Genomic DNA, 26,247 nt, shown 5'->3' with positions numbered 1-26,247 from the left:
ACTCATGAGAGTGGGGTCATGTACGTGTATTTAGCAAAAAAAAAGGCCCAAAAAACCCTTGTGGGGCTTCTCGTCAGGCTTTTTTGATAACTATTTAAACTTCCAACTACATTGCGTGAGAGACGACTTTTCTAGAGCTCTGCTTACTAAAGCTTTTGTGCCAAAAGCTCACAGTGCAAATAAAATGAAGTGCTGGTAACTGTTAGAAGTATCAGTTTTCATCCTGTAAGTGCTGCACAGACTTGCCCAGAGGTACTGAGTGTCCGCTGTATTGTTGAAGTTCACTGATTTAAGCCACGTGATCTCATAGTGAAGAAAAAGGAAATGCTTATTTGCCACAAGCCCAGAAATATGTGAGATTTGTAATAACCATGGAGAGAGTAAATAACGTTCATATTCTTAAAGACCCTGAAATCTAATAGTATGAGCTGAGGAGCGATGATTCAGTCGTTAGAGCACCTGACAAATTTAGGTCCAGTTCTGATCTGCCACCAACTGCTGGGTGATGCAGGGTTTCTCTTTCTCACTGATAATGTAGGAGACAAGAGTGTTTGCATCCTCCATGGGGTCGTTGTGAAGGTTAGTACGTTGAAGTGAGGTCTGCAGTGGTTAGAGCTGTACTGGTTCCTGCATTATGGGATGAGGTGTGTGCATATTTAAGGTTAACAGAGGTATAATAACAAAAGCATGAAGGCAACGGAGATTCAAGTTGTGTGCCTCTGCATGGGGCTGCAGTAAGGCTCCATCCTGGATGCATTGTGATGACCAACTGCCCGTCAAGTAACTTGTCCTGGGCAAGTGGAATTTTGCTGGCCTGTGTTCAAATAAATGGCAAAGATGTGAAGTATCACTTCACTTTTCTCCCCTTCCTAGAAAGTACTCTACAAAGTGACGTAACCCGCGCTGCCATTCACCCGTGCTTGCCCGTGCTGAAATGCATTGGTTGAATCAATTGGAGACTTTGTTAGCCAGTACAGAGCAGTATGTGTGTATTTGCCTCTTAGATCATATGTCAGCTTTTTATTCTGATGCGGTGAGAGGTCCAGAACTGGAATTTATAATAGATATAGCAAAGTCCAAACTGGCTGTCACTGGTTAACTCTCCTTCTAGTTTTCTTCTCATCTGTGCAGGTTCAGGAGGGGAATTATAATTGCTAGTAGTTGACCATGTGTCTGCCCAGCGGCTTCAGGTAGGATTTAACTCTTAGGAGTTCGGATCACTTTAGAAAGCAGTGTTCAAGTTTCTAAAAATGACTTAAGGGCCGTTGAAAGTAATGGCTGTCAATCCTGCTTCGGAAGAGATTTAAATGAACTTGGAGAGTTCAGTTGTTTTCTGGTAGGGGTACAGTGAAACTGCGTTGGAAGTATTGTAGGTGGAAAGTCCTGCCGTCAACAGCAATGTGATTTTTATCCATGGAAGAACCCCTGTTCTGCAGTGGCAGTGCATCCCCCGGGGATGGTCACAGCCAGCTGCTGTGACCTTGCTCTGGGGAGGGAAACCTTGATGTTCCAGTGCTTAAGTGGGTTCCTGTGGGTTCTGCTGGTCTTGTTCCACCTCTGCCCATCAACTCTAAGCGCTGATTTTCTCTTTGCTCAGGCGGATACTACTCATCCACTGACCAAGCACAGGAAAATAGCCTCTTCCTTCCGAGATTCATCCTTATTTGATATTTTCACACTGTCATGCAATTTACTGAAACAGGTAAGGAAAGCACCTTTTGTCATCTCTCTTGGAAGCTGTGTGTTGGGGCAACAGACTTTGGACTCTGATGTAACTCTCCTGGAATGAGTACTCTTATTCTAAAAGCTATGTTCTGGACTTGCTTTTCAGGAAAGCTTTGACTTAGGTTTGTATTAAGGAAAAAAAAAAAGAACGTAACACAAATACAGAAATGTAACTGTCTTCAGCAATTTTGATTGAACATACATGCCTGGATCATGAGGCTTGGGTTAAACTTTCCTGTCTTTTAAAGCATCAGGAAAGAGATGAGATGTTTGTTTTACATCTTAAGTATCTTTGATTTACAGTACTGGCAGAGAGGTTTACTGTAAAATAAGTCCTTGTCTCTTTTTGACCTCAGTTCAAAACCCACATGGTGAGAGAAAAAATGCTAGTGAAGATATGTTTAGTAGATTGGGAGTGAAGATTGTCCTTGACGTTTTAACATGTGATAAATATTAGACTGTCTTGTGTTCCCCAGGTTTTTATTTTGTGCCTAATTATCACACATGAGTTAACTTGCTTTAAAGTACTTACCTTGGGACAAGGCTGCAATGCTCTGCTAGTAGGGTTGCTTTTTACCCCAAAAAAGCAGTTTTTCTTTCAGCTAGTAGCATGTGTATTTCAGCTAGCACATGTGTGTTTTGCAAGCAGGTAGATTATCTGAAGAAAATTCTTGATTCTGCATCAGGTTTCTTTTCAGAAAAGCTAATACGGAGTTCTAATGGTGCTTTCAGAGTAGCCCTTTATGAGAAAGTCTACCCCAATAAACTGAGCAGCAGTAGCAGATTTGGTTAGTTTAGCTTTTATCCCTCCAGCTGAGTGAAGTGTCAAAGTTGACAAATAGCACAAAGAGTGAAAAGGAAATTTTATTTTAAAGGTACTTCAAAATGAGCAGCTCTAGTTCTGTCAGTAATAAAGGTGGGTACGTGGGTGTAATTTGATCTCTTTTCTCCTCCTGGTTTCTGAAGGAAGCAAGGCTTGTACAGTTACGCTAGTCATCCTTTCCCATGCACCCATCCTCCTGAGCCGTAACAGCTCTGACTTTTGAATTCATTTGCTTAATTCAGGTGCATTTGATGGTCAATTAGAGGTCTCAGAAATAACAGGATTCCTCTAGTTTTGTGAGAAGAAGCACCTGGGGAGATGCAGGCAGGACAGGGTCCTTATAACTGCCCAGACTTCTTGGAGAAAATTCAGCAAGTACTCAGCCAGGAAGCATAAACCAGACCTTGTTAACCTGGTGTCCCCAGAACTGCACTCTTACTGTTGTCCTGTATGTGTAGCTCTGGCTGAACTGTTGCCTGCACTGTTGCTGCATGACCATGGGCACTTGGAGACTAGCAAGACATGGCTTGTCTCAGGAGGAAGCCTCTGGTTTTCCACCCTAACTCTTAATCATCTTGGTTTTGTTTTTTGGGATGATGTGGTTTAAGACAGGTTGGAATGTTTTCTGTTGTCTCATGCAACGCCCTTGTTTTCCTGTGATTAAACACCTACTACACAAGTTACATCTTTTTTTTGTCTAACTGTAGCCGTCTCAAGCTTCTGTATATAAAGCAGAAGTTTCTAAGTTGATCCTTCCGAGTGGGGAGGATTGGGCTGCGAGAAACCAATGAAGACATCTCTATCCATGTCCATAAAACCGGGTGCCTTTAGGCAGCCCCAGAAGATACAGTGGCGAGAGTGAGGAAGGCATTCCAGTGACCACTGGCACTGGTCTTGGCAGTGTTGGCACAGTGCAATGTGTTATTTGCAACAGACTTAAGCTGGAAGAAAGTTTTGTTTTAAGTACAGAGTGGTAATACAAAGGATAGAGGGGCTGGCTCATCCCTGGAGAACAGACATGAGTGCTACATTTAAACTGCAGTGACATGACCTAGCATTTTGTGTCCATCGAGTTCTTTGTGTTACTTGAGAGTGTCCATGTTTTCCCTGCCCACAGCAGAGCGTTGTAACTGGAGCAGGGCTTACACAGATCATCTGTGCAACAAAAGCGAACGCACTCATTTCCATATGAGGTTTAGGTGGAGCAACAGGATTCCCTGCTGCTAAGTGCTTGTCAGGCAGAAAATGCATTCTTGTGTGTAACCTTAATAATAACTTCCTTATCCCCTGAATCTCACAGTATAATTGCAAGCTGGCAAACCTGGCTGCTTTTCTCCTGTGTAGTACAAGCCGAGTGAAAAAGAAAGCGCTGTATGTTTATCCACCTCGTGTAAAAACTAAGCGTGTAAATACACACACTGTCTGTAAAAGTTTGTGATAGCTGGGGTCAGTGCGTGTGGCATATGATCCTTATGATTGCCACATCCTGTTTAAAGTTGAATTACTGTCTCAAACTCAGCTGTCACCTTGATTATTGTTTTTTTCTTTTTACTTTTTTTTAATCCGATATATTTTATAGGCTTCTGGGAAGAACCTGAATCTAAATGATGAAAGCCAGCATGGTCTGCTCATGCAGCTTCTTAAGCTCACGCATAACTGCCTGAACTTTGATTTCATTGGCACATCAACAGACGAGTCCTCAGATGATCTTTGCACTGTGCAGATCCCAACCAGTTGGAGATCAGGTAATCTTGCTGGAGGAAGAGGGCTATCTACAGCATACCAGCTGAAAGCATGGGTGACTTGCTAAAGCCCTCTCTGTACTTAACAAATAAACTTTTGCATACAATGCCAGATGTAGAATCCAGCCTTTCCTTAGTGTAATTACAAATGCAGTTCAGTTTGGGTTGGCTGTCTTGAGCTATAAAAATGCTCCTCTATTCTTCCAGTCCTACACCTGCAACTCAAGAAACAGTAAACTGTTTTTTTTAAATGTAGGTAACAAATAACTTGGCACCTGTTCTCAGCACCCTTGCTGTTCTCACCAGCCATTTTGCAGGCAGTTTCACAGATTGTGTTCTTAAAATATTTTCCTGTAATTTTGTCTTAGTACCAAGTACCAGTGGGTTTACTTTATTTCTAGGAAAGGCAATTATGTAAAAAAATGTAAAATCCTTTGGAAATTTTCTTACAGTGTGGTACTTCATGTGACAAGTACACATGCCATTGTTAATAAGCGTTAGACCTGTGGAAAGCAGTAAATGGAGGTGTTCTCAGTAAAATGCTCTGTTCTGTTTCAGCATTCTTGGATTCTTCGACCCTTCAGTTGTTTTTTGATCTTTATCATTCCATCCCTCCTTCGTTTTCTCCTCTGGTAAGTTGAGTGTTTATTTTCCTTACAGACTCTGATACCAGAAAGTGTTTGTAGGATTCATCTGGGAGACTTACAGCTGGTTAAAATGCCATAGGCTGACTTCAGACAGTTACCTTTACTTTGATGGCACTGCCTTGTGCCATAGCGACAGAGGGAAGGCTGGTCCGGTGCTGCTGCTGATAGTTTTGATGCATCTGCAGGTTTTGGATTTGACCGAAGAGCAGCCTGTTTGCTGGAAATCCAGCCTACTTCTTTGTCCTTACGTAGCTTAGAGTCTGCCTGCTCCCTCTTCCAGTAAGCCCTTTTTGAGGGATGTAGCTTATATTTTTTCCACTGTACTGCTAAGCTGATCCTAAAACCATACTGTGAGTAGGTAGCAAGTCTGGGAGCACAACTAAGGAATGTAATTTCTTCTTCCACACTTTAAAACTAGGCCATGTCCCAGTTGGATGAAATGGCCAATAGCACAACTGAACTAAAAGTTGGAATCTTCTTGGGAAAAATTGCCTGTCAGGCATTTATCTATCTGATAAATATTTTTCATAATTAGTGCTACAATGAAAACATGGCCTTTGGCTAGGAAGGGAATGGTCCTTCAGAAGTATTTTTTCCACCGAGACTCTCAGCACTGTTCATTATGTTGAAGGGTTACTTGCTAATTCTGAATTTAGAGCCTCAGATATTCATGAGTGGTTTTAAGTGTGAGACTCTTTTTGTTACTGAATAGAAATCTGAAGCAATTACGCCTTTAATTGTCCTGCCTCTTTGATCAGTGAATGTAAGAGACAGCAAGAATGAGAGGCTTAGCAGTTGAGCAGGTAGTCCTTGCACTGGGCAGAGGGAATGGGGCTTTGCCTCGGGATAAGGATTGCAGGCTGCTAGTCATAACTAACTGCTGCTGCTCTTCAAAATCCTGTTTACCAGCCTGTAACTACTGCAGTTGCACCCTGGGAATTTACTGTTGATTTAAATTACAGAGGTTTGGGTTGAGAACAATTCAAATTTTTTTTCTTGCCAGGCTTCTATCTTGTGCGATACTTCTTTTCCAAGTCTGTGTTACCAGCTTTCCCTGCCAGTCCTAGTGTATTTTCAGTCTTATGTGACCTGTGTTCTCCATCTGAAGAAATCCCAGTGTTTTTGGGAGCAGAGTTTGGAACACACCTTTGACTGTCAGGATGGAGATGTTCCTTTGGGTGATGTGGTTTTTCTCTCTGCTGTAATTTGTTTCTACACTCTTACATAGACTACACAGAATCGCAAAGGTGAAGGAGCCATTGTGTAGCATGCAAAGGAGCATCAGACTTAAATGATTTGTTGTATAATGAAAAGGAAATGTGCTGTTCATTTTATTGTTCTGATCCTTCCCTTTATTTGTTCTCTTTGCCCCTTTTAGGTTTTATCCTGCTTAGTGCAGATAGCCTCTGTACGCAGATCCCTCTTCAACAATGCGGAAAGAGCAAAGTTTTTATCTCATCTCGTTGATGGAGTTAAACGAATACTGGAAAACCCACAGGTGAGTATTTTAGATGCAGTCTCAGTGGAATTATGTCTCTGCTTCCCCTTCATCAAGTTTCTTCACCAAAAATACTCTCTTAATGTACATGTCCCACTTGTACATGGGGACAGCATCTTGCTGCTCTTTTCCTGCCGTTCCACCATAAATCTGCAGCTCTTGCAGCTGACTGCCATGCATTGCAAAGTAGTGCTGTTTCTCAAGTCTTCTCCTCTTCCTCCTCTCAGAGTTTGTCAGACCCAAATAACTATCACGAGTTCTGCCGATTGCTGGCCCGATTGAAAAGCAATTACCAGCTGGGAGAGCTGGTGAAGGTGGAGAACTACCCCGAGGTCATCCGACTCATTGCCAACTTCACCGTGACCAGCCTGCAGGTACAAAATGGGTTTACTTACCCTCTGTGGGTGTTTATGGCCCTTGTCTTCTCTTGAAACAAAATTATAACCCTCTGGTCTGTTCTTTGCCCCTTAATTCGCTGAACGTTATTTTTTTCAAAAAAGCCCTGCAGACTCTGTGACAGAATCCTGCGGTGTAGCATTGATTATTCTGTGAATTTCTACTGAATGGAACAGGAGCAGTATGTGGGGGAAGGCAGGGTTGCTATGCCTCCAGAGCCTTTCCATGTCCTAGGAGGGGGAGAAAAAGCCAAACATTGTTAAATAAGCCTTATTTTTACAATTACGTATCACTTCACTATTAAAATGCAGTTGCAGGGATTGCTAGTAATATGAATATCATGCCATGTGCCCACTGAGTTTTCCACTGTTATACAGCTTGTAACTACCCCCCTGCCCAGAATACAGTTTTAAAATTGTATAGCTTGCATAATGCCTTTGTTAAATGTTAATATTTATCTGGAAAACAGCTTTAAACAGTGCATTCTGTTTGGGGAGCTGTCTGCAGCATGCTGCAGTATGAGCTCGGCAGTAGTTTGGGACCAAAGGCTTTGGCTCAGCTACATAGCCTAGGAAGTCAGGCCTTATCTTTCAGTCTTTACTGAATGCTGATAATGCCTGCTGAATTCAAGTGTGAACTGAAATTCGTTGTTAAAATCGGCAACCAGATCATTAGAGCTTTTAGATGTTGCTGTATCTAGTGCTACATGAGTCACAATAACATGGGTAAAAAAATCAAGGCTATAACTCACTGGTTTCCTTTCCTTTTCTTTATCTTGGCTCCTGGTAGCACTGGGAGTTTGCGCCGAACAGCGTTCACTATCTCCTAAGCTTGTGGCAGCGGCTGGCTGCATCAGTGCCCTATGTTAAAGCCACAGAGCCTCACATGCTCGAAACATACACACCAGAAGTCACAAAAGCGTACATCACATCCAGGCTGGAATCTGTGCACATCATACTGAGGTAAGGAGAGCAGAGAGGTGGCAGCACTTCTGCTTGTCAGCACCAGAGTCTAATGCAGAAGGCTCTAGCCTGTCTCTCTTCTGAGTGTTCTTTTAAAAATGGGCATGACTGCAGGAAGCTTTGTGAGTCACCAAAGGATTTCTAAGGCAGGCTTACCTAAATCACATATTCTCTCTCTTATAAGAGAGATTTTTATTTCTTTTTTTAAGATGGATTTGTTTTAGACCTTGCTCAATCTCAGAATAGCTGAGATTGATCTCAGTGGTCTCTGACATGCTATGGGTATCTGCAGCATACCGTTTACACTCTGAATTGCCATCGTAGCAGAGAGAAATAAGTATGCAAAGTGTGATTCACGTGATATTTAGATCTCTGCTGTAGGGTGGCACAAATTACACCTAAAAGTATTTTTTCTTTTTCCTTCTTTTGAGTGTAGGGGCAGCCTACAGGACTCTGTTGCAGTGCATGAATTTGTGTGGGATGAATTCCACCTTGTGTGTGTGTTTGTATTTGATGAAAACAAATGTTCAAGTATAGAAAAATAATGCCTCTCTTAAGGAAGGCTGATCGTCTTATCCCTTTTTAGATATCTAGCAATGCAAGGGAGGAGCAACAGGTTTAGCTAGTTCTGGAGTTTGCAGTAAACTTAGTGTTGAGGTTAGTATATTTAGAGGAAAAGGCAACTAAAACATTGAGGAAGATGGAAAGCTTTGTTATACAAAAACAACCAGCCAGAGGCCTTGTTCTTGGCACTGCACATTCTGTTCAAAGACCTGGATAAATGTTAAAGATGTAAGAAGAGCTTCCTCATCCCAGGTCATGATGGCCTTTCCCCCAGAACCGCTACTGTTCTTATGATTTATGGCTGCAGTAACGATCAGGTGACTACATTGGTCTGCGTAGCTCTCCGTCTTGACGAATAGTAGAGGCAGAGACTTCGGTGATTGTAATTGCTGTATGTCTGGGAAGGTATCCTCTTTCTGACAGAAATAAGCTTATGTTACGGGTTAGGCTATCTCTGCATTTTAAGTCCTTTTCTAATCTGCTTTCTTGCTGCTTTTAGGGATGGTTTGGAGGATCCACTGGATGATACTGGCCTTGTGCAACAGCAGTTAGACCAGCTATCCACCATTGGTCGGTGCGAGTATGAGAAGACCTGCGCTCTGCTTGTGCAGCTCTTTGACCAGTCAGCCCAGTCCTACCAGGAGCTGCTGCAGAGTGCCACTGCCAGTCCCATGGACGTTGCTGTACAAGAAGGTGAGTGTGTTTGGAGAACTGTGGCTTGCGAGAACTTGTTGCCCGTTCTCAAAAGTACCGTTTCAGAAGCCTGCATTCCTGGTGAAATCCGTAAATGGGGAGTCAGATCTCACAAACGTTCCCTTGGGGAGGTGCCCATATGGCGTAGAATCTTTTCGGCTGTTGACAGACACCCAAAGCACACAGCAGTGCTGTCTGAAGATACTGCTGTCCTACAACTGACTCCATTCCTTTTTTGGGGAAATTTAGTGCACATCTTTGCCTGGTCTTTCAGAGGCAAGTTATGAGGATGTTCCTACATCCACAGGTGGTCAGCACTGCCTGCCCCATCCCTCTTTTGTCTGAGGCAGGATGTGGAGTGCTCATTTGAACCTCCCCACTGGCTGTGTGGCAAAAACCTCCATCTGATGGTTGGTAATTAGTAACTGGGAGTGGGGTTTTCAGCTGGTGTCACTGCCTGAAGGAGGGTGTCTGTCCACAGCGTTGGGTGGGTTCAGCATGGAGGTTTTGTACTTGCACAGCTGGTTGGTTTAGGAATTGCTTAACACTGGCCATAAAGAAGCAGTTCCTTTGAAGGTTCAGATATAGCTGCGTTACGCCCCCTCCCTAATAATGTAGCTGGCTTCCCTTTTCGTGGAGGAGTTGGGCTTATCAGCACAAGTATGGAAACTGTTCCTCTTCCTTCTGAAACAGTATTGTCTGATCTAACACAGTAGACTTCTGAAAATTTTTTTGTGTATGTGGGCAAAACTCCGTATGATGTTGACTTCACCAGCCACACATATGTTGAAAGAATAAATGCTGCCTACTGGCATCTGCACATGTTTAAATACACAGAATACAGTTTTAAAAGAAAGTGGCTTTCTGCAGTGGAATAGCTTTAAATAATGACAGTCTTCCAGGCAGACCTGGCATTCTTGTTTCTTTTCTAGTAAAGTCATGCCTGTTCTCCACCAAGTGGAAAATGGAGTAATTTTTGTGTAGATGGGTACTAAAGCAGCAAGATACTCCTTGTGAATTCTGTCTTGCCAAAATAAAATGCAAATCTCCTCTGCTTCCTCCGTGTAACGTGTGATGTGCTTGGTTCTGATGTGCTCTGTTGGTTTCAGGACGCCTGACGTGGCTCGTCTATATTATCGGGGCAGTGATTGGTGGTAGGGTCTCGTTCGCCAGCACGGATGAGCAGGATGCAATGGATGGCGAGTTGGTTTGTCGGTAGGGATGCTGACTGTTTTCTAGCTGCACCACTCTTGTAGTCAATGAAAGAATTGCAATCATGAAATTGCCACCATGTTCTTCCCCTCTTTTCACTGAAAAGAACGGCGTGGAATTGGCCATCCTGAAAGAAGAGATTGGCGACACCAGTCAGCAAACTTCTGCTGTGGCTTGCCTAAATTGGGAAATCTGGCTTATAAGAAAGAGAATGAGAGGGGAAGAGCATGTAAGAGGGGAATTCCACTGGGCTTAAATGCATGCATTGGAGTAGAAGTAAATGCATGATGGTTCTTTGCTGGGTTGGGGGAGAAAAGTCTTTTTCCCAGTTAATAATCCAAAGTGGGTTTTGTCCTTAAATACGCTGTGAATATAGTAGTTCTTCTGTAACTGTCAAAACTTTATACTGTCTTCTAACACATGCTGGATTTTCGGGATTGTACAAGCTTTATTTGATGGATGTGAGAACGTGTAGCTTGTTACTCATGAACAACCTTGAGTCACGCCGAGTGCCTTCTGGTCCAGAGCCTAGTTGCTCTGCTTGGAAGCTAGGGTAGTAAAGGAGCTAAACTGAATGTACTGAAGCTGGCCTGTTGGTGAGCTGTGGATAATAAATAACACTAAGCACTGCCTTCCCATGTCAATATGGCTTCCCGGGTCCGCATAAAAAAAGAGTGAGACCTCATCTATATTTCAGCTACCTTTATTGCCAGCGTACATGATACCTATTCATAGAAGCTTGTTTACATTTTATCTTCTTTCCCACTCTGTGCTTTGTGGCACTTGCCAAAAAGATTACCATTGCTTTTGTCCCCCATTTGTTACCCTAAAATCCCTCCACCCCTTCCTCACCAGCAAGGTCTGCTCATTGAGCCCATTGGTCACAGTGTTGTTTATGCAGGGCTCCCAGCAAAAGCCAAACTGAAGTGGGAGTGTCGTTTAGGGTCTGGCTCTTGTCAGGGCAGCAGGTAGTGGTTTCTCAGGAGGGTTTGAGAACATGCTGGACCAGTCACTGGGTAAGTGTGCTAAAGCACCCACAACTCATTTCTGCAGCAAATTAAAACCGAGGCCTTGCATCCCTGTTCAAAGGGATATAGAAGCCTTATAATGGCCTTGCACAGAGGAGGAATGTGCCCTAGTCAGTGTTTTGTTACCAGTTTAGTCAGTTCTTGACCCAAAACAACATTGCCCACAGAAAGTAAAAACTCCTGTTGCACACAGCCTGGAAACATCACCATGTGCCAAAAATCCCTCCTTTCTGCCAGTGTTCATCAGCAAGGTGTGTTTTTTTTTCCCCACCTCTCTCCAGAGTGCTGCAGCTGATGAACCTGACAGACTCTCGTCTGGCGCAGGCTGGCAATGAGAAGCTGGAGCTTGCCATGCTGAGCTTCTTTGAGCAGTTCCGGAAGATCTATATTGGAGATCAGGTGCAGAAGTCTTCCAAGGTAATCAGTCCCCTTGGCTATGTCTCTTTGGTGACACAAAGTCCAGTAATAGCTTCCCTTTTTAAATGGAAGCCAGTGGCATTACTTGTTTTTTCTTCTTCGTAGCTGAAAATATTTGGGACCCGCCTGCTGTGTTTTCTAGATACATGTCCAGCGTTACCATTGCAAACCCTGAGCTGTTTTTGAAATACCATATTCTGTATGCGTCAGGAAGGAGCCCGTGACTTAATGACAGCAGCCTAGAACTTGACACCTGGGCTCGGTCTTGTTATCTGCCAGGTTTCTGCCGTGACTTCAGATGAATCCCTTTAGCCTATATACTTGTGGAAGTGTGCGAGTCGCACCACATCGTACACCCATGAGGAGCCTGAGCTTAGTGTCTATGCCTTGCTTATTTGGCTCTAAAGTGAGGATAAATATCCATTCTTTTCATCACAAGGCAGTTGTGGACATACTGGCCTTTGAATGCCGTGGTGTGTCTTTAGATGTAAAGAATGGGAATGTCATTACTCCAGAATGATGTTCTCTTCCTTTCGGGTAACCTATGACCTTCCTTCCTCACCTGGAGACTTTGGAGCAGTGATGTGACAAGGGGCTTAGAGTTCCAGACAGATTCGCTAAGATACTCTATGTAGGTGCAGGTGGAGGAGCAGAGTTGTTATGTCCCCTTTCCCTAGGAAAAGCGAGTGCCCAGCTTCTCTGTACAGTATCTAAACCCGCTATGACTAGTGACAGAAAAGAATTAGCAGTGGTTAGGGCAGCTATTGCTCTGGATCAGATCACCAGCATCTCTGTGCATTGTTTGACTGATCTGGGCAAGCCCAAAGCATACACATGTGCCACAAAGGGGAGAACAAGTGAAAAAACAAATAATCCGTGATCATTACTTGTTTTCTTGACAGCTTTCAAATTGGTGTTATTTTTTTTCCCCTCCAGCTGTACCGCCGGCTCTCAGAGGTCCTGGGGTTGAATGATGAGACTATGGTCCTGAGCGTCTTCATAGGAAAAATGTAAGTGTTCCTGCTTGCAGGCATCAGAGATTCCAGGGTTTATTTGAAGGTGTAACCAGGAAAACTGGAATATGAGGGAGTGTTGTTCAGTCTAAAGCTAGTAACATCTGGCTACTCAAGACAATTACAGCTTTTATCAGTGCTTAAGTCACACACAATATCCAGGATCAATTTATCCACCGTGGATTCTAAGCCTGAGCTATGGAGACACAAAAATAAGCCGTACACCAGGATAATGGATTCTCTTTCCAGTGCCTGCTTAGTAAAACCAAAGTCAGAGAGGGGACAGCCTCAAGCACTCATGCCCTATCACTTGACTATTGGCAATCACCAGCCACGAAAGCTCTGTGGGGAGGGGACAGGTCCTTCAAAGGTTTTCTTTGTAAATTGTGCTGTTCAGTACCAGAGTAGCGCAAGTCCTTTTCTTAAAACTCTTCCACTCGGTTAGGCACTCTATTCGGCCTATTCCTTGGCAGCTCTCCTCTGGACCAAACCTGTTGACTGGCTTTTTGTCAGGTCTTTGGCAGCCTCCATGAGTATTTTGAACCAATTCAGTAGCTCCAGTGCTGACGCCCAGTGCCGTGTGCCTGGTGACGTGCAGCCGCTAGCTCCCTCTCAACTTCTTTAGCATCGCCCCCATCTTTATGTGCATGGGGCTTTGCCTACCCTTGCGCACTCCAGCTGCGCATCAACCCCAAGGGGTGAAATGGCTCTCCTGGAAGAAGCAAGGGCTACTAGAATTCTGCAGCTGACAGTGGATGGTGCAGGTGCAGAATTGCATACGTCTGCATGTAGTCACTGCCGCAGAATTCTCTTACCCTTGCTGCAGAAACCAGCCCTGGAGTGCCACAGAATTCCAAGGGCCTGGGTATGGGCCAGTGTAGCTTGGGACCCAAGTAGTGAAGATTATCTGAAGGATAATTTTCTAGTCAACCAAATGTAAGTACAGTAATTTTATACCAATATTTTGTGGCTTGTGATGTCTGTGGTTTTGGTGGAGGGTGGAGCTGATGATGTTGGGTGACTTTTGAACTGCAAGAATCCGCCGCACAGCAAAGGGGAAGCTGAGCAAACCCCTCTGATCCGTCCTTGTTGTCCTCTTCCCTAGCATCACCAACTTGAAGTACTGGGGTCGATGTGAGCCTATCACCTCCAAGACGCTGCAGCTGCTCAATGACCTCTCCATTGGATATCCTTTTCAGAAGAGCTGTTGGGTGCACAGAACACTTAAACCTCAAGATGGGGGAAGAGTGACCCAGATGCTCGGCTGGAACAGGAGCACTCTGCATGTAACAGATTCCTGAACTGCTTCATCTTTTGGGTAGTGAGAAGAGCAGAGTGCGAGTGCTTGGTCAACATCTTATCTAGCTGTTGAATTTCAGTGACTGGCTATAATGTAGTTTTTGGGGGGGTTTTATTTTGGATCATAATTGTGTTGTAGCTTACTGTCCACAGTTAATTTGTTTACAGTCTATCTTACGGTGTTCTACTTGTTCTTCCTGACAGAGTAAATAAAAACGGTCACTGCAGGTCTCTAGAGATTTATGCAACTTGGTTGCTCTTGAAACAAATGGAAGAGAGGCTAGAACATATTGAATAATATAGACACAAGTCCCCTTCCAGTTTTGCCCTGGAAAGCGCTTTGCAAGCATTGTAAGACCGTTTCTGCTGACTCTGCTGCTTCCTTAACACCCCCTTTACATACAGTAGTGTTAGAAAGCTGGTGAAACTGAGCGCCGTACAGTTCATGCTGAACAATCACACGGTAAGTCCTTTCACCTTCTGCTTCATGTCTCACAGCAGATTCCTCCATCTGCCTTTCTGCAGCTGAAATTATCCCCTAACTTTAACATGTGGACATGCTTTTGAAGTTTACCTGCCTCCCAGATGCTTCCATCGTACTAGATGAGCCTCTAGAAAATGTGAACTGTGTTCCATCTCTCTTTGAACAAAGCCTGCCCTTCAGTTTTGAGGGGCTGTAATTATGTGGTACCTTTCATCCCCAAAGGGTTAATGTGGGGGTCTCTTTACTCTCCCCTGAAAGCCATCTCCAGAGTGAAATGCAGGAGACAGCCGATATTGCTGCGCATGCGGGCAGACAGCAGTGAGCACTGCTTAGGCAATTTAAAGCAAAATATAACAGCATTTTGGTGCCCCTGAAAGTGCTGATTTGGAAGAAATGCTATCGCTTGCAGCGGTCAGGAGTGCTTGTTCCTGGGTGACTACAAGCTGCAGCGCCTTGCTCCTGGGTGACTACCACTGTGGTGCTCCCTGTGCGCATCTGGGATGCTGACTTGAAATCAAAAATGTCAGAATGAGCGACTAGAAGCCAGCAGCAAAGTATCAGATTTCTGACTTGCCTCTGGGAGCATGTAGTCATTTGATGCTCCGATGCTGTAGCGATAGCACTCCCAGCGCCGCATCCGGAAGGTTTGCATTGACTGGTTGAACGAGGTGCTGTATTCCTTGAGTTGGGGGATATTTTGCAGGCGGTCCCATGTCCTGTGTTTGGCCCAGAAACTGCACTCAGACTGCATTGTCTGGGGCTACTGTTTCTGTGCTGAATGCAGGCAGAGTAACTGGGTATCTGTCTGCAGAGGGGCTGGTTTTCAGCAGCCTTAATGCCTGAAGGGTCCCTGTGAGTAAGGGGGGCAGATTGCTTGTCTGCTCTGGAGGCAAAGCGAGACTTCCTTGTACATCTGGTCCTGGGGAATTCCAAGATGAAAGATGATAGCGCTGGTATCTTTGTCAGTAGACAGGACGCTGCTCCGGGGCGTGCAGGCACGGTGCCTGTTGCCCTCTGGTGGCCTCTTCTCCGAGATGGCTGGCAGATGTGAAGTGGTTAGCAAGATAAACGTGCAGCTTTTCATCCTTGCACAGGCTGAGAATTAGACAGGGGAATGAGGGATCCTCAGCCCTTGATACAGGAGCCCATTCAAGGTGGTGGTTCCCCTTTAACCTATCGCTTTTCTCTTCCTTTTGCAGAGTGAGCACTTTTCCTTCCTGGGTATTAACAATCAGTCCAATCTGACTGACATGAGATGTCGGACTACGTTCTACACTGCACTTGGGCGTCTTCTCATGGTGGATTTAGGTACTCTGGTCTTTTCCTGGGAACCAGAGCAAAGTGGTGACTTTGTGGTTTGGATGCTGGGCTCTGGGTCCCTAAATTTAGGGAGCTGTAAGCTCCTGCAGGAAAGGATGCTGGAGTGGGAGGAGCCAACTGGGATAAGGAAAAGGAGGGTAAAGAAGCTCAAGAGCGGGTTTGATGCTGTGTTGCTGTGTACATACCACCAAGGCTGAGGCTAAAGTTTTTCCTTCGTAATATTCCAAATGCGCTGTGTACATACCACCAAGGCTGAGGCTAAATTTTTTCCTTCGTAATATTCCAAATGTTTTCCTGAGGTGGCAGGGTTTGTTCTGAGTCTTTTCTCTAAGTTAGATATTGGCAGTGATAGATCACCTGTCTAGAGGCCTGTGGTCTCTCTGCCTCTGGCTCCGTGGTGAGCAATGTGTGAATGTCCAGCACAGGACAGTACTGCAGGGCTGTGCAGTCTATTTCCTCCTGATTTCTTCTTTTTTTTTCCTTCAGGGGAAGATGAGGATCAGTATGAGCAGTTCATGCTTCCCCTCACAGCTGCCTTTGAGACTGTGGCACAGATGTTCAGTACAAATACTTTCAATGAACAAGAGGCAAAAGTAAGTTGGGCAGGACCTCCCCTGTAATCCATGCTTTCTTTCCCTTAGGGGCTTTGACATTTTCAGTTCAGACAGACAGGAAAGAACAAGGAACTCCTGCGGAGTGAGAGTCATTCTGCCCTCTGAACCAGACAAGTAGATGCTGGAGCAATGGGTGCTTTTTTTTCGGTATATGTGTGGTGTGCCTTGTATCCCTTGGGGTCTAGGTATAGTTTGTGATTGAAGCAGTGAGCCTCATCTGCTAGCTTTCCTTTTGCTAGGAATGAAATACCCCGGTACCGTCACTGCATTGGCTCAAATTAAAGAGGGCTTCTGGCACTGAAGAGGAAGAACTGTCTAACCTGGGATGGGCATCCAGCACAGAAAGGCTGTATTGCTGTTGGGAGGGGAGGGAGAGAAGTGGCTCTGGGCTGGTGGAGCCAGGGAGGGAGAGATCCATATGTATGTTATGTTTTAACATATCTTTTCTTTTGCGATACAGAGAACTTTGGTTGGTTTAGTGAGAGACTTAAGGGGAATAGCCTTTGCCTTCAATGCCAAGACCAGCTTCATGATGCTGTTTGAGTGGATGTATCCTTCTGTTGCCCTAAAACTTCAGTCATCCTGTCTGTCAGAGGGGAGAACTCAGGCTGACTGCATCCAAATGCCCTATTTTCCCTACTAAATCCTGACTGGGGCTTCTCTTCACTTTTATAGTACTCGGTGTCCTCTCTCTAAGCCCTAAAATAGATTTGACTCAGTCTGTCTGCAACCAAGTCAACCTAGAAATTTGCTCAAAGCTGACTGTTGGGGTTTTTCTGATTGGACCTGAAGAAATTTGACCTGTAAAGCACAAAGGCCTTTAATGGAATGCTTGTGTCTCAGCAGCAACAAAAGCTTTCCTCTTGCTCACTAAAGCCAACAGCAGTTGGTATCTTTGTCTTCTTGGTGAGAGCATAGCTGCTCAAAGAGCACGGTATCTGGGCTCCAGATTGCCCTTTGGCTCGTGAAGGTCAGCTGTCTGTTGCAGTGACAGATCTTTGTATCTGTCTTCCCTTTCATTCAAAACCTTTTTGGTTCTGGTTTGTCCTAGTAGAAGTGTGTATGCCACTTCTTCAGTGGACTTAAGATTATTTTTTTTTTTTTTTTTCCCTGTGATAAAGCAGACCCCAGCAGGCAGCATCTCCATTTAACCTTGTTAAGTAAGCTTCTTTGCAAGATATGGGTGCAGTACACAAAATACACCTTTTTGGTAGGAGTTGTGACCTTTTCTCTTCATGCAAAGCAACAAAGTTCCTTAGCTTTCACCTTGCAGCTACCCATCCTACATGCCAATCCTACAGCGGGCAATTGAACTTTGGTACCATGACCCAGCCTGCACTACACCTGTCCTCAAACTGATGGCTGAGTTGGTACATAATAGGTATGAACTTCCAGCATCTGAAAGCTGGCAGAGATTTGTGTCTGTCTGCTGCTTCAGCCTTTGTGTGGGTGTTGGTGTCCAGTTGTGTTTTCTCTACTTCAGTCTATTTATGCTATAAAGGCTGCCAAAGGGAACAGGGAGGGAACTGGCATTGTTTCAGTAGGGAAGAAAATCTAACAGTTCAGATATCAGTCGAGTCATGACTCAGACCAAGAGACACAATCGATAAACACTGAATTTGTTCAGCGTCTGCTTCCAAGGACAGCACTATAAGATGGAGGCAGGCAACGCATGTTAATTTTTAAAACCTATGTTTAAAATGAGCATTGTTCTGTCTGGCAGCCAGATGACCACTTTTGCTTCAGAGCATCAGCTCTTTTTGTCAGCAGAGAGGTACCTCTGATGCTATTCAGATAATTCAGAAGCTGTCTAATCTGGCAGTGGAAGGTTGCCAAGATGTTGCTCTGGCTTACAGCCAGCTGAACACAAACAACCCTATAGGAAGGGACTGTTGTTGCAGCCGAGTGGAAGGGACACAAGGTTCAGGCACAGTCATTTGAGAGTTGATTCTCCGTGCTGTCAGACTGTTTGCCACATTCAAGCGGCATCTTTGTGGTAGGACAATCCTTACTGGAATAAGTCCACTCATTTATTTCAGAGGTGAACTGGACAACTCGCTGCGCTTCAATTGTAAGATCTATTCACTGCAGGGGAAGAAATGCCAAGCTCTGAATTCTTGGTCGTGTTATGAATAGGAGCTAGTCAGCCTGCCCTACAATGCTGCTTCCAAGATGTTCACTGTGTTTGTGTACAGTAGCCTAGTGACTATTGCCAAGACAGGATTTCCAGCTTCGATCTTGTAATATTCCTAACATCTGTGAAATACAGGCCCATTCTTCTGCAACAGCAGAGCTCATCTGTCCCTAAGTGGCTGTGTCCTGTCTGGCTTAGAAAGTAATGCTGTTCATTACCAACCAGACCAGGGTGTTTTGCTGAACTCTGTGGAGCAGCCCTGGGAGGAGTGTGCCCCCGTAGACAGCAGCACATGTTGGTGCTGGAGTGTTAGCTTTGTTTTTACTCACGGGTATGTTTGAGCTCCAAGTTACTCCCTGTCTTTTGATTAGATCCCAACGGCTGCAGTTTGATGTGTCCTCACCGAATGGCATCCTGCTGTTCCGAGAAACGAGTAAAATGATAACTACGTATGGTGAGTATCCAGCAGGTGGGATCTGGGCAGCCTCGGTCTGCCCGTGACTCCTCCACTTGCTTGGGGAGCGTGGGCTGGGGCACTTGCCAGCTCAGAGAGCGAGCCCAGGCTGGGAAGCAGTGCCAAATTGCTTGCTGAATGCATGCTTAGGTACAGGGAGATGCTTCTGCTTGAAGTGCTGGGTAGGCAGGCAGGCAAGCAGAAGGGGCAGGGTGCAAATGGGGAAGAAAATGACAGCAATGAACGGGAGCCCAGCTGAGCCCCTTGTGAGTGTGCAAGGTGACATGGGCAAACCTGTGAAGCAAGTGGAGAGCAATCCTGTCCTTATGCTGTCCTGTTTCCACAGAAAAATTACATGCAGCTGTGTTCTCACGTTTCCTAGTAGAGCCACACTTTTAACTTGTAAGGGGTTCCTTAACCTTCAGCTGGGAAATAAGTTTTTTGTCCGCAAGTCTTTGGTGCTTGTGGCTGACTTCTCGGTCACTCCTTGTGGCTCTACTTTTGTTTTTCTTGCACCCTGGGGGAGAAAGGGCTTGGATGTAGTTGCTGAAATACTGAGTCTACTTCTATGCTCATGCAGGAAATCGTATCCTAACGCTTGGGGAGGTCCCAAAGGATCAAGTCTATGCCTTGAAACTCAAGGGGATTTCCATCTGCTTCTCTATGCTGAAGGCTGCACTGAGCGGGAGCTACGTCAACTTTGGCGTCTTCCGTCTCTACGGAGATGATGCACTGGACAATGCCTTGCAAACTTTTATCAAGCTTCTGCTTTCCATCCCGCACAGTGACCTTCTGGTAAGCCAGCACCTGTGATGAGGAGTGTAAACACATGGCTAGGGAAGACAGGGTTGGAAGATTATACAGTAAAGGAATACTTTAATCACAGAGACGAGTGACCTTGTGCCACTTCCTGGAACACCAACTATAGGCACAGGGCAGCAGGAAATTACAGCTCCCGGAACGTGCAGCGGCAGGCCCTGCATGAAGGCTGTAACCCCCTCCCAAGCGCCTGCTGGCAGCCCCACTGCTCAGCTCTCCAGCAGGGTACGCTCCAAGTCTCAGCAGAGCAATTACCCACATAATTCCTCCTCTATCTGAAAAACGCTTCCTGCGAGTGAAGGATTGTTCTTCCCTGTGTTGCCTGTGGGCAGAGATCTCGATGCATCAGCAATTACATTGCAACCTGCTTGCTGAAGACATCCACCTACAGAGTCTTGCTCCCATCCAGACCTCGTATACAGAAACCCATTTTGTGGCAGAGCTGTGACGCCCTATCAGCACAGTCCTACTTGGCAAAATACCGAGGAGAGAGGGCAGCATATATTCCTCCCAAGTCTTACCTGTCTTATTACCATAGCAGGGTCTGAAAGAAGTTGTTGCCAGCTCTGTGACTGCATTCAGCATGTTCTGGATCTTAATATGCCAGTGGCCAAACGATTACTCAAATGGAACTCTTGAGATGGAGATGCTTTGCAGGACCCCCCAGCAGAAGTCCCCCCCATCTGGGTGCTGCTGAGGGGTTTGTGGCACTGATGCAGTGCAGGCTGTTGAGCCCAGCGCGGGGTGTGTTGATTTTTATGTGATCTGGCACTCTGCATGGACACCTGGCGAGCCAGTCCTATCTCTGCATCTCCAGCACTGGCATTAGTCAGCTAACACTCCCCATTTAGAAAAGAGCGAAGCAGCGAGGAGAGATGTTTTGATATAACAGTGTTGGGAACCTGCTTGGACCATTGTTGTTAGAGCCTGTTTGGAAGGCTTCTGGTGGGGCAGAAGGGTGGGAAATATCTTGGCCCATAAGTTATGCTGTGAGAGAGGTTGGTTTGTTCTCTTTCCAGGAGATTCAGTAAGCAGTTTTCAGGTGATTAATGAATGGGTTGGGTCTAGCAGAAAGCCTTAACTGATGGTTACAGGCTAGCCATGAGGCCTTAAAAGTCTATCTTCTTTTCTCTGCAGGATTATCCCAAGCTCAGCCAGTCATACTATTCCTTGCTGGAAGTTCTAACCCAGGACCACATGAACTTTATAGCCAGTCTGGAGCCTCATGTAATCATGTATATTCTCTCATCCATTTCAGAAGGCCTCACTGCACTAGGTAACTACTTCTGCTCTCTGTTGTGCTCCTAGGGCTTCGATTTGGAAGTGGGGAAAGATTTTTTTGGTTGCTTTGAATGCATGGTATTTCAGGCTAACGGGTAAGACATACCTTGTGAATGGGTGGAGGAGTTTCACCTCTGTTAGAGCTGGAACGTTAGAGACAGTGAGTACATCAGTGAGGAAGTTGCTGCCCTGTTTAGGGTTAGGTGATCCTTGCTCGTAAAGTCCCTAAAGGACCCAGATAAATGGTGGTGTCTCCCTGGGAGCCTGCCCAGGTGCATCTGAGCAAGGGAAATGCTGGCAGTGCCCCAATATCTCTCTCTTTCCTGTTCTTGCAGACACCATGGTTTGCACAGGGTGCTGCTCCTGTTTGGACCACATTGTCACCTATCTCTTCAAGCAACTGTCTCGCAGCACCAAGAAGAGGACCACACCTCTGACCCAGGAGAGCGACCGGTTCCTGCACATTATGCAGCAGCACCCGGAGATGATTCAGCAGGTAAAGACCGAAGGCGTAGGGCCTTGTTGTGGCATGGCACAGTAAACTCCCCAGTGAGCCCTGAATTCTCTTAGCATGATGTAATATGGGGGCTGTGTGCTTCCCGCTCTAGAGCCCCAGGCTTTTCCAGAGGAAAAAGGATTTTTTTGCTGCTGTTGCATCTCTCCTACATGTTCACCATATGGTAGGTCTGATTCAAAGCCGTGCTTCAGGGCCATAGTTCTCCCTGTGCAAGGAACACCATTTTTGCATTTCAGATATGAAAGTAAGTAGCCAAAAATGAGCTTTTGTCTTTTCTAAAGAGAAATACAATTATGGGCAGTGCTGGCGGTTTATAGAAATGAAGCTAGGAAGCATACCTTCAAGCAGAGAGCATGCACTCTTCTGCTGCTTTAAAAAAAAAAAAAAGAAAAACACACACACACGACTGAGAGTTTGCTTAAATCCCTGGAACAGTTCAGTGGTACATGTGCACTCACAGCAGAGCAGGCACCGTGGGGTCCCCCGTGCTTGACAAGGCTCTGCGTAGACCTCAGCATACGGGAACAATCTCTCTGCTGTGGCGCTCGTGTGGGGACCACGTGAAAGTGGGTTTGCAGCCTGTCGGAGCACGCGCTGCCTTGGCACCCTTCGTGCCTGCCTTCAGAACGGCCTCTGCGGGGGCAATTTGATAAGCGAGTTTTACATGGTGGTAGCACGTCTGCCATCTGTCTTCTGCCTCCATCCGCAGCACCTCTGACAGACACGGAGCTTGCTGGGATCTGTCTTCTCTCTGGGTCAGGAGCATGTGCAGTGGAAGAGGTTCAATAGTGAGCTGAGACGTTTTCCTTGCTCAGATCAAGCTGAGCTCAACATATAACTACATGTACCGTGTAGTTTAGGTACCTCTGTGTCATTTAATGACAGATGTCTCTGCTCACAGAGGTTCTCGTCCTCCAGAGGGCCCCGTGGTGGGAGCTGGATATTCATACCTTAGAGCAAACCATGTTTACATGCCTCTTGCCTGGCCGTGCTGAGCGCTGGGTGCATTTCTGATGGTGTTGCCCAACCTCACTCGCTTGTACTTGTCAAAGCATCAGTGTGACTCCCACGTGAACAGGGAATGTTGTTCCACCCTTGCTGGTAGATGAAATCCAAAGAAAAGCAGGCTTTTGCGGGGCTAGAAGCTATGTTTTCTGAGGATAAAGAGAGAAACTGCATCTTCCAAACCAGCTCGGTTAGATACTGGCTTTAGCTTTAGGAGGCTGTGGAAGGGAACACAGATAACCCCTAGTGTGGACTAGAGGAAGCTCCCCAGGGCACCACAGTGTGTGCTCTCTGCATTTAAGCACTTCCTATTCCCTTGTTGAAGTGAAGATGAGACAATCTCTACCCTGGCTGCCTTGGGGTAGGATGGATTGTGTCAGGAATAAATATCCTAACAGCTTTCAGCACCCCCTCCATGTGCCTTCAGTGAAGTTCGCCACCAGTTCAAGGGGTTTCCAGGTTCTCTTGCTGAGAGCTCTGCAGCATTGAGGCTGCAACGCTGGAAGGGGAATCGCTGCTCCTGAGCCCACACGGTGCCCTGGTGAGGAGAGTGCCGAGGTGGAAAGGGCTGGTTTTAAACCTCACTCTCCCTCTTCCAGATGCTGTCAACAGTGCTGAATATCATCATCTTTGAGGACTGCAGGAACCAGTGGTCAATGTCTCGGCCCCTGCTCGGCTTGATACTGCTCAATGAAAAGGTGAGCACCCTCCCATCGCAGCTGGAGGAGCTGTCTGGGCTTGAGTGATACTGGAGCCTTTGGGCTGCAGGGAGCAGAACGGTGTCAGAGCTGGTGGCTGGGAAGTCGGGACTGGGAGGGATTGTGTGTCCACAGAAGGGTGTCCAGCCCTCTGATGCTAATGAATCCAGTTAACTTTCATCTGTAAGGGCACTAGAAGTCACTTGAAGAGCTGTAATGCATTTCCTCCCTCTTCCTGAGAGCCTGTTATGCATGCCTGTCCCAAAGCCAAAGTGATTCCACCACAAATTAACCCATCCTTCTCATCCGTCTCCCCCAGTATTTCTCTGACTTGAGGAACAGTATAGTGAACAGCCAGCCTCCGGAGAAACAGCAGGCGATGCACCTCTGCTTTGAGAACCTCATGGAAGGCATCGAACGCAACCTCCTAACCAAGAACAGGGACAGGTCAGTATGGGCCAGAGACCCCTTTGTGGGGCTGAGCCCCTCCCGGGGCATGCTGAGCCCATAGCTCGATGCAGCAGCACGGCCTAGAGGGTCCGTGGTCCTCGTGGAGGGCAAAGCACTGGAGGAGCGGGCAGCCCCCTGCTCTGACACGCTGCTCTGTCTTTTCCTTAGGTTTACACAAAACCTGTCAGCGTTCAGGCGAGAGGTGAACGACTCCATGAAGAATTCCACCTACGGTGTGAACAGCAACGACATGATGAGCTGACGTCTCCCAACTCCACCTGTACAGAGCAGCATCTCTTTGGCCTGGCCCAGAGGGGTTACCGTTTCCGATGGAAAGAAAAGAGGGCGTTTCTAATCCCTGCCCTTCCCCAGGGCTGGATTGCGGCGCTCGCTTTGGGCCGTACTCCACGTCCCGAGGGAGGAGGGAACAGGAGGGGTTGTTGAGCTCACCAGGGCAGGGTGCTTCTGTTTCCGTGGGAGGGGGTGGAAGGGCATAAGCCAGGTGCAAGAATCCAGCGTCTCCCTACCCGAATGTCTGCGTGGAACGCCAGCGCTCTGCTGCAGCCTGCCTTGTATAAACATGTACATTTTTTCATAACATTTTGAACAAGGTTTATATTGACTCAAGTTTAAAAAAAAAAAAAAAAAAGTGTGATTGAAATTTTTACAGAGTCCTGGTGCACCGGTGCTGGCGTGAGGGTTGTGTATGCGAGTGAGGAAAGCGTGTCCTGCAGGCCTGAAGCTTTACTGGGCGAGGGGTGGGTGTGTGAAAGTGCAGAGATATATTTAGTGACAAGTGTAGAGAGAAGGAAAAAAAAAAAAACCCAAAAAAACCTAAAAAAGAAAACAACAAAAAAAAGGCATTGTAAAATTCCAAATGTATATTTTTTCTTATTAAGCCCCTTAAAATCACAACTCCCTGTTACCGTCTTGCCCTTGTTATTAGGAACTCTAAGCCATGCCGCGTGATCTCTCATTCGTGCTTGCTCGTGGGTGTCTCTCCTATCCCCCGGTGTAGCAGTAGCCACTGTCCCCTCGTCAACCCGCTTCGCGCAGGGCCCTCGCCTCCCTCTGGACCCACGCTGCGCCACCCGCCCAGCAGCACTCTCCTTGCTCTGCCTTCTTTTATTTTTATTTTTGTTTCTCCCCCCATCTCAGTCGAGCAGGCAGCGTGCGTGGGCCGCTCGGGCTGCGGGCGAGCTTGCCGTGCTCTCAGGAGCTCGTAGCAGCAAGCGCGGCCGGTTCCTGCTGCTCAGACCAAGCCGGCAGCGCGGGGCTGCTGCAGCCGACCTGCTGCCTCGGAGGGTTCTTAATAACAAGGTTTGCCTAGCATGAAGTATTTAACACCCCCTTTAAAACAATTCTGTTTTTTTCTAAGTCACCCTAGTAAATGTTTTGGATATAAAATTGACTTACAGAGGAAAGCTGAGGGGGGAGGGAGCCTGTTTGCCTTGTACTTTTTCCACTATTGTTGCTGCTAGTCGTGTGCATCCTCTTGCTCAGCTCTACCCACAGACACTCAGTCCTTAGGGCTTCAGTTTCTCTTCCCAGACACCACCTAACTCTTAATTTTATTTTCTTTTTTTGTTTTGTTTTGTTTTCTTTCCTCTGGCGATTGTGTGTTGGGTCCTTTTTCGCGTGAGCAGATTGCTGGTTGACTTGTAAGGGTGTTTGCTGCATACAGTGTAAGCATTGTGACTGCAAATAAAACTTCAATGGTTTCTACTGAGCTGTGTCTGCCTGGGCATCGCCTGCGCCCACGCCGCGGGAGCTGGCCCCTGCCTGCTGCGGGGGGGAGTCTTCCCGATGAAATAGGCTTTTTTTTTTTTTTTTTTAAACCCATTTGATTTCTGGCCTGGGGGGGGGCCTCGATTGGGGCGGGCAAGGGTCTGGCCAGAATCAAAGTGGATTCAGCTCTACCTCCTCAGCGCCTTGGGCCCGCTCTAGGGAACCACCCTTTCAACTCGAGGAATTCTTTTCTTTTCTAAAAAATGTTTATTTACAGTCTGCAACTGAAGTCTGAGCTTGGAGGAGCAGGGAAGGCAGGGACAGCCCCGCTCTGCTCCCCCTGCCCAGGCGAGGGCCCGGCCGTGGGGCAGGGGGCTTCGTGCCCCCCCTCACGCCGACGGCTCCCTGGCACTGCTGTAGACAACGCTGTTGCAGCCCTCTCGGTTCCGAGCGATTTCGATGGCGAAAAACTGGATTCTGGTGGCTGAAAGAGGAGAAAGGAAAAAACGTTGTGGGTTCAGCTTCCCTGTAGCCTCGCATGCCCCTTTTTCTAGCGGGGCCGGGCTGCGCCGTGGCCCCCGGGCCCCCAGCTCACCGAAGATGGTGTTCTCCTCGGTGTAGTCTTTGCGGCAGTCCAGGCGGAGCAGGGTGCCGTAGTTGAAGTCCTCCACCACCCCCTCGAACCGCAGGCAGAACGGGCGCCATTTCTGGGGAGAAGCGGCGT

General features: G+C 46.5%; 1 protein-coding gene across 1 annotated transcript in view; it reads left to right on the top strand.

The window, feature by feature from the left end:
• The window catches only part of XPO7 (exportin 7), a 32,856-nt gene extending 8,427 nt beyond the window's left edge, over positions 1 to 24,429 (top strand). The window contains exons 6-28 of the mRNA XM_010294169.1: positions 1,598 to 1,702; positions 4,128 to 4,293; positions 4,849 to 4,922; positions 6,316 to 6,435; positions 6,663 to 6,809; positions 7,621 to 7,793; positions 8,857 to 9,050; positions 10,160 to 10,265; positions 11,572 to 11,707; positions 12,644 to 12,717; positions 13,826 to 13,906; positions 14,419 to 14,482; positions 15,703 to 15,811; positions 16,310 to 16,416; positions 16,898 to 16,986; positions 17,711 to 17,818; positions 18,943 to 19,025; positions 19,606 to 19,820; positions 20,982 to 21,120; positions 21,461 to 21,621; positions 23,247 to 23,345; positions 23,665 to 23,792; positions 23,964 to 24,429. Coding sequence (XP_010292471.1) covers positions 1,598 to 1,702; positions 4,128 to 4,293; positions 4,849 to 4,922; positions 6,316 to 6,435; positions 6,663 to 6,809; positions 7,621 to 7,793; positions 8,857 to 9,050; positions 10,160 to 10,265; positions 11,572 to 11,707; positions 12,644 to 12,717; positions 13,826 to 13,906; positions 14,419 to 14,482; positions 15,703 to 15,811; positions 16,310 to 16,416; positions 16,898 to 16,986; positions 17,711 to 17,818; positions 18,943 to 19,025; positions 19,606 to 19,820; positions 20,982 to 21,120; positions 21,461 to 21,621; positions 23,247 to 23,345; positions 23,665 to 23,792; positions 23,964 to 24,057 — 2,772 coding nt within the window. The 3' untranslated portion in view covers positions 24,058 to 24,429. The remainder of the gene's footprint in view (positions 1 to 1,597; positions 1,703 to 4,127; positions 4,294 to 4,848; positions 4,923 to 6,315; positions 6,436 to 6,662; positions 6,810 to 7,620; positions 7,794 to 8,856; positions 9,051 to 10,159; positions 10,266 to 11,571; positions 11,708 to 12,643; positions 12,718 to 13,825; positions 13,907 to 14,418; positions 14,483 to 15,702; positions 15,812 to 16,309; positions 16,417 to 16,897; positions 16,987 to 17,710; positions 17,819 to 18,942; positions 19,026 to 19,605; positions 19,821 to 20,981; positions 21,121 to 21,460; positions 21,622 to 23,246; positions 23,346 to 23,664; positions 23,793 to 23,963) is intronic.
• Positions 24,430 to 26,247: the final 1,818 nt, after the last annotated feature.

This window comes from Phaethon lepturus, unplaced genomic scaffold (genome assembly GCF_000687285.1).
Source record: "Phaethon lepturus isolate BGI_N335 unplaced genomic scaffold, ASM68728v1 scaffold41849, whole genome shotgun sequence".
Taxonomy (NCBI): Eukaryota; Metazoa; Chordata; class Aves; order Phaethontiformes; family Phaethontidae; genus Phaethon; species Phaethon lepturus.
The sequence above is the reverse complement of the archived record's forward strand: the minus strand, read 5'-3'. Positions and strand labels throughout refer to the sequence as shown.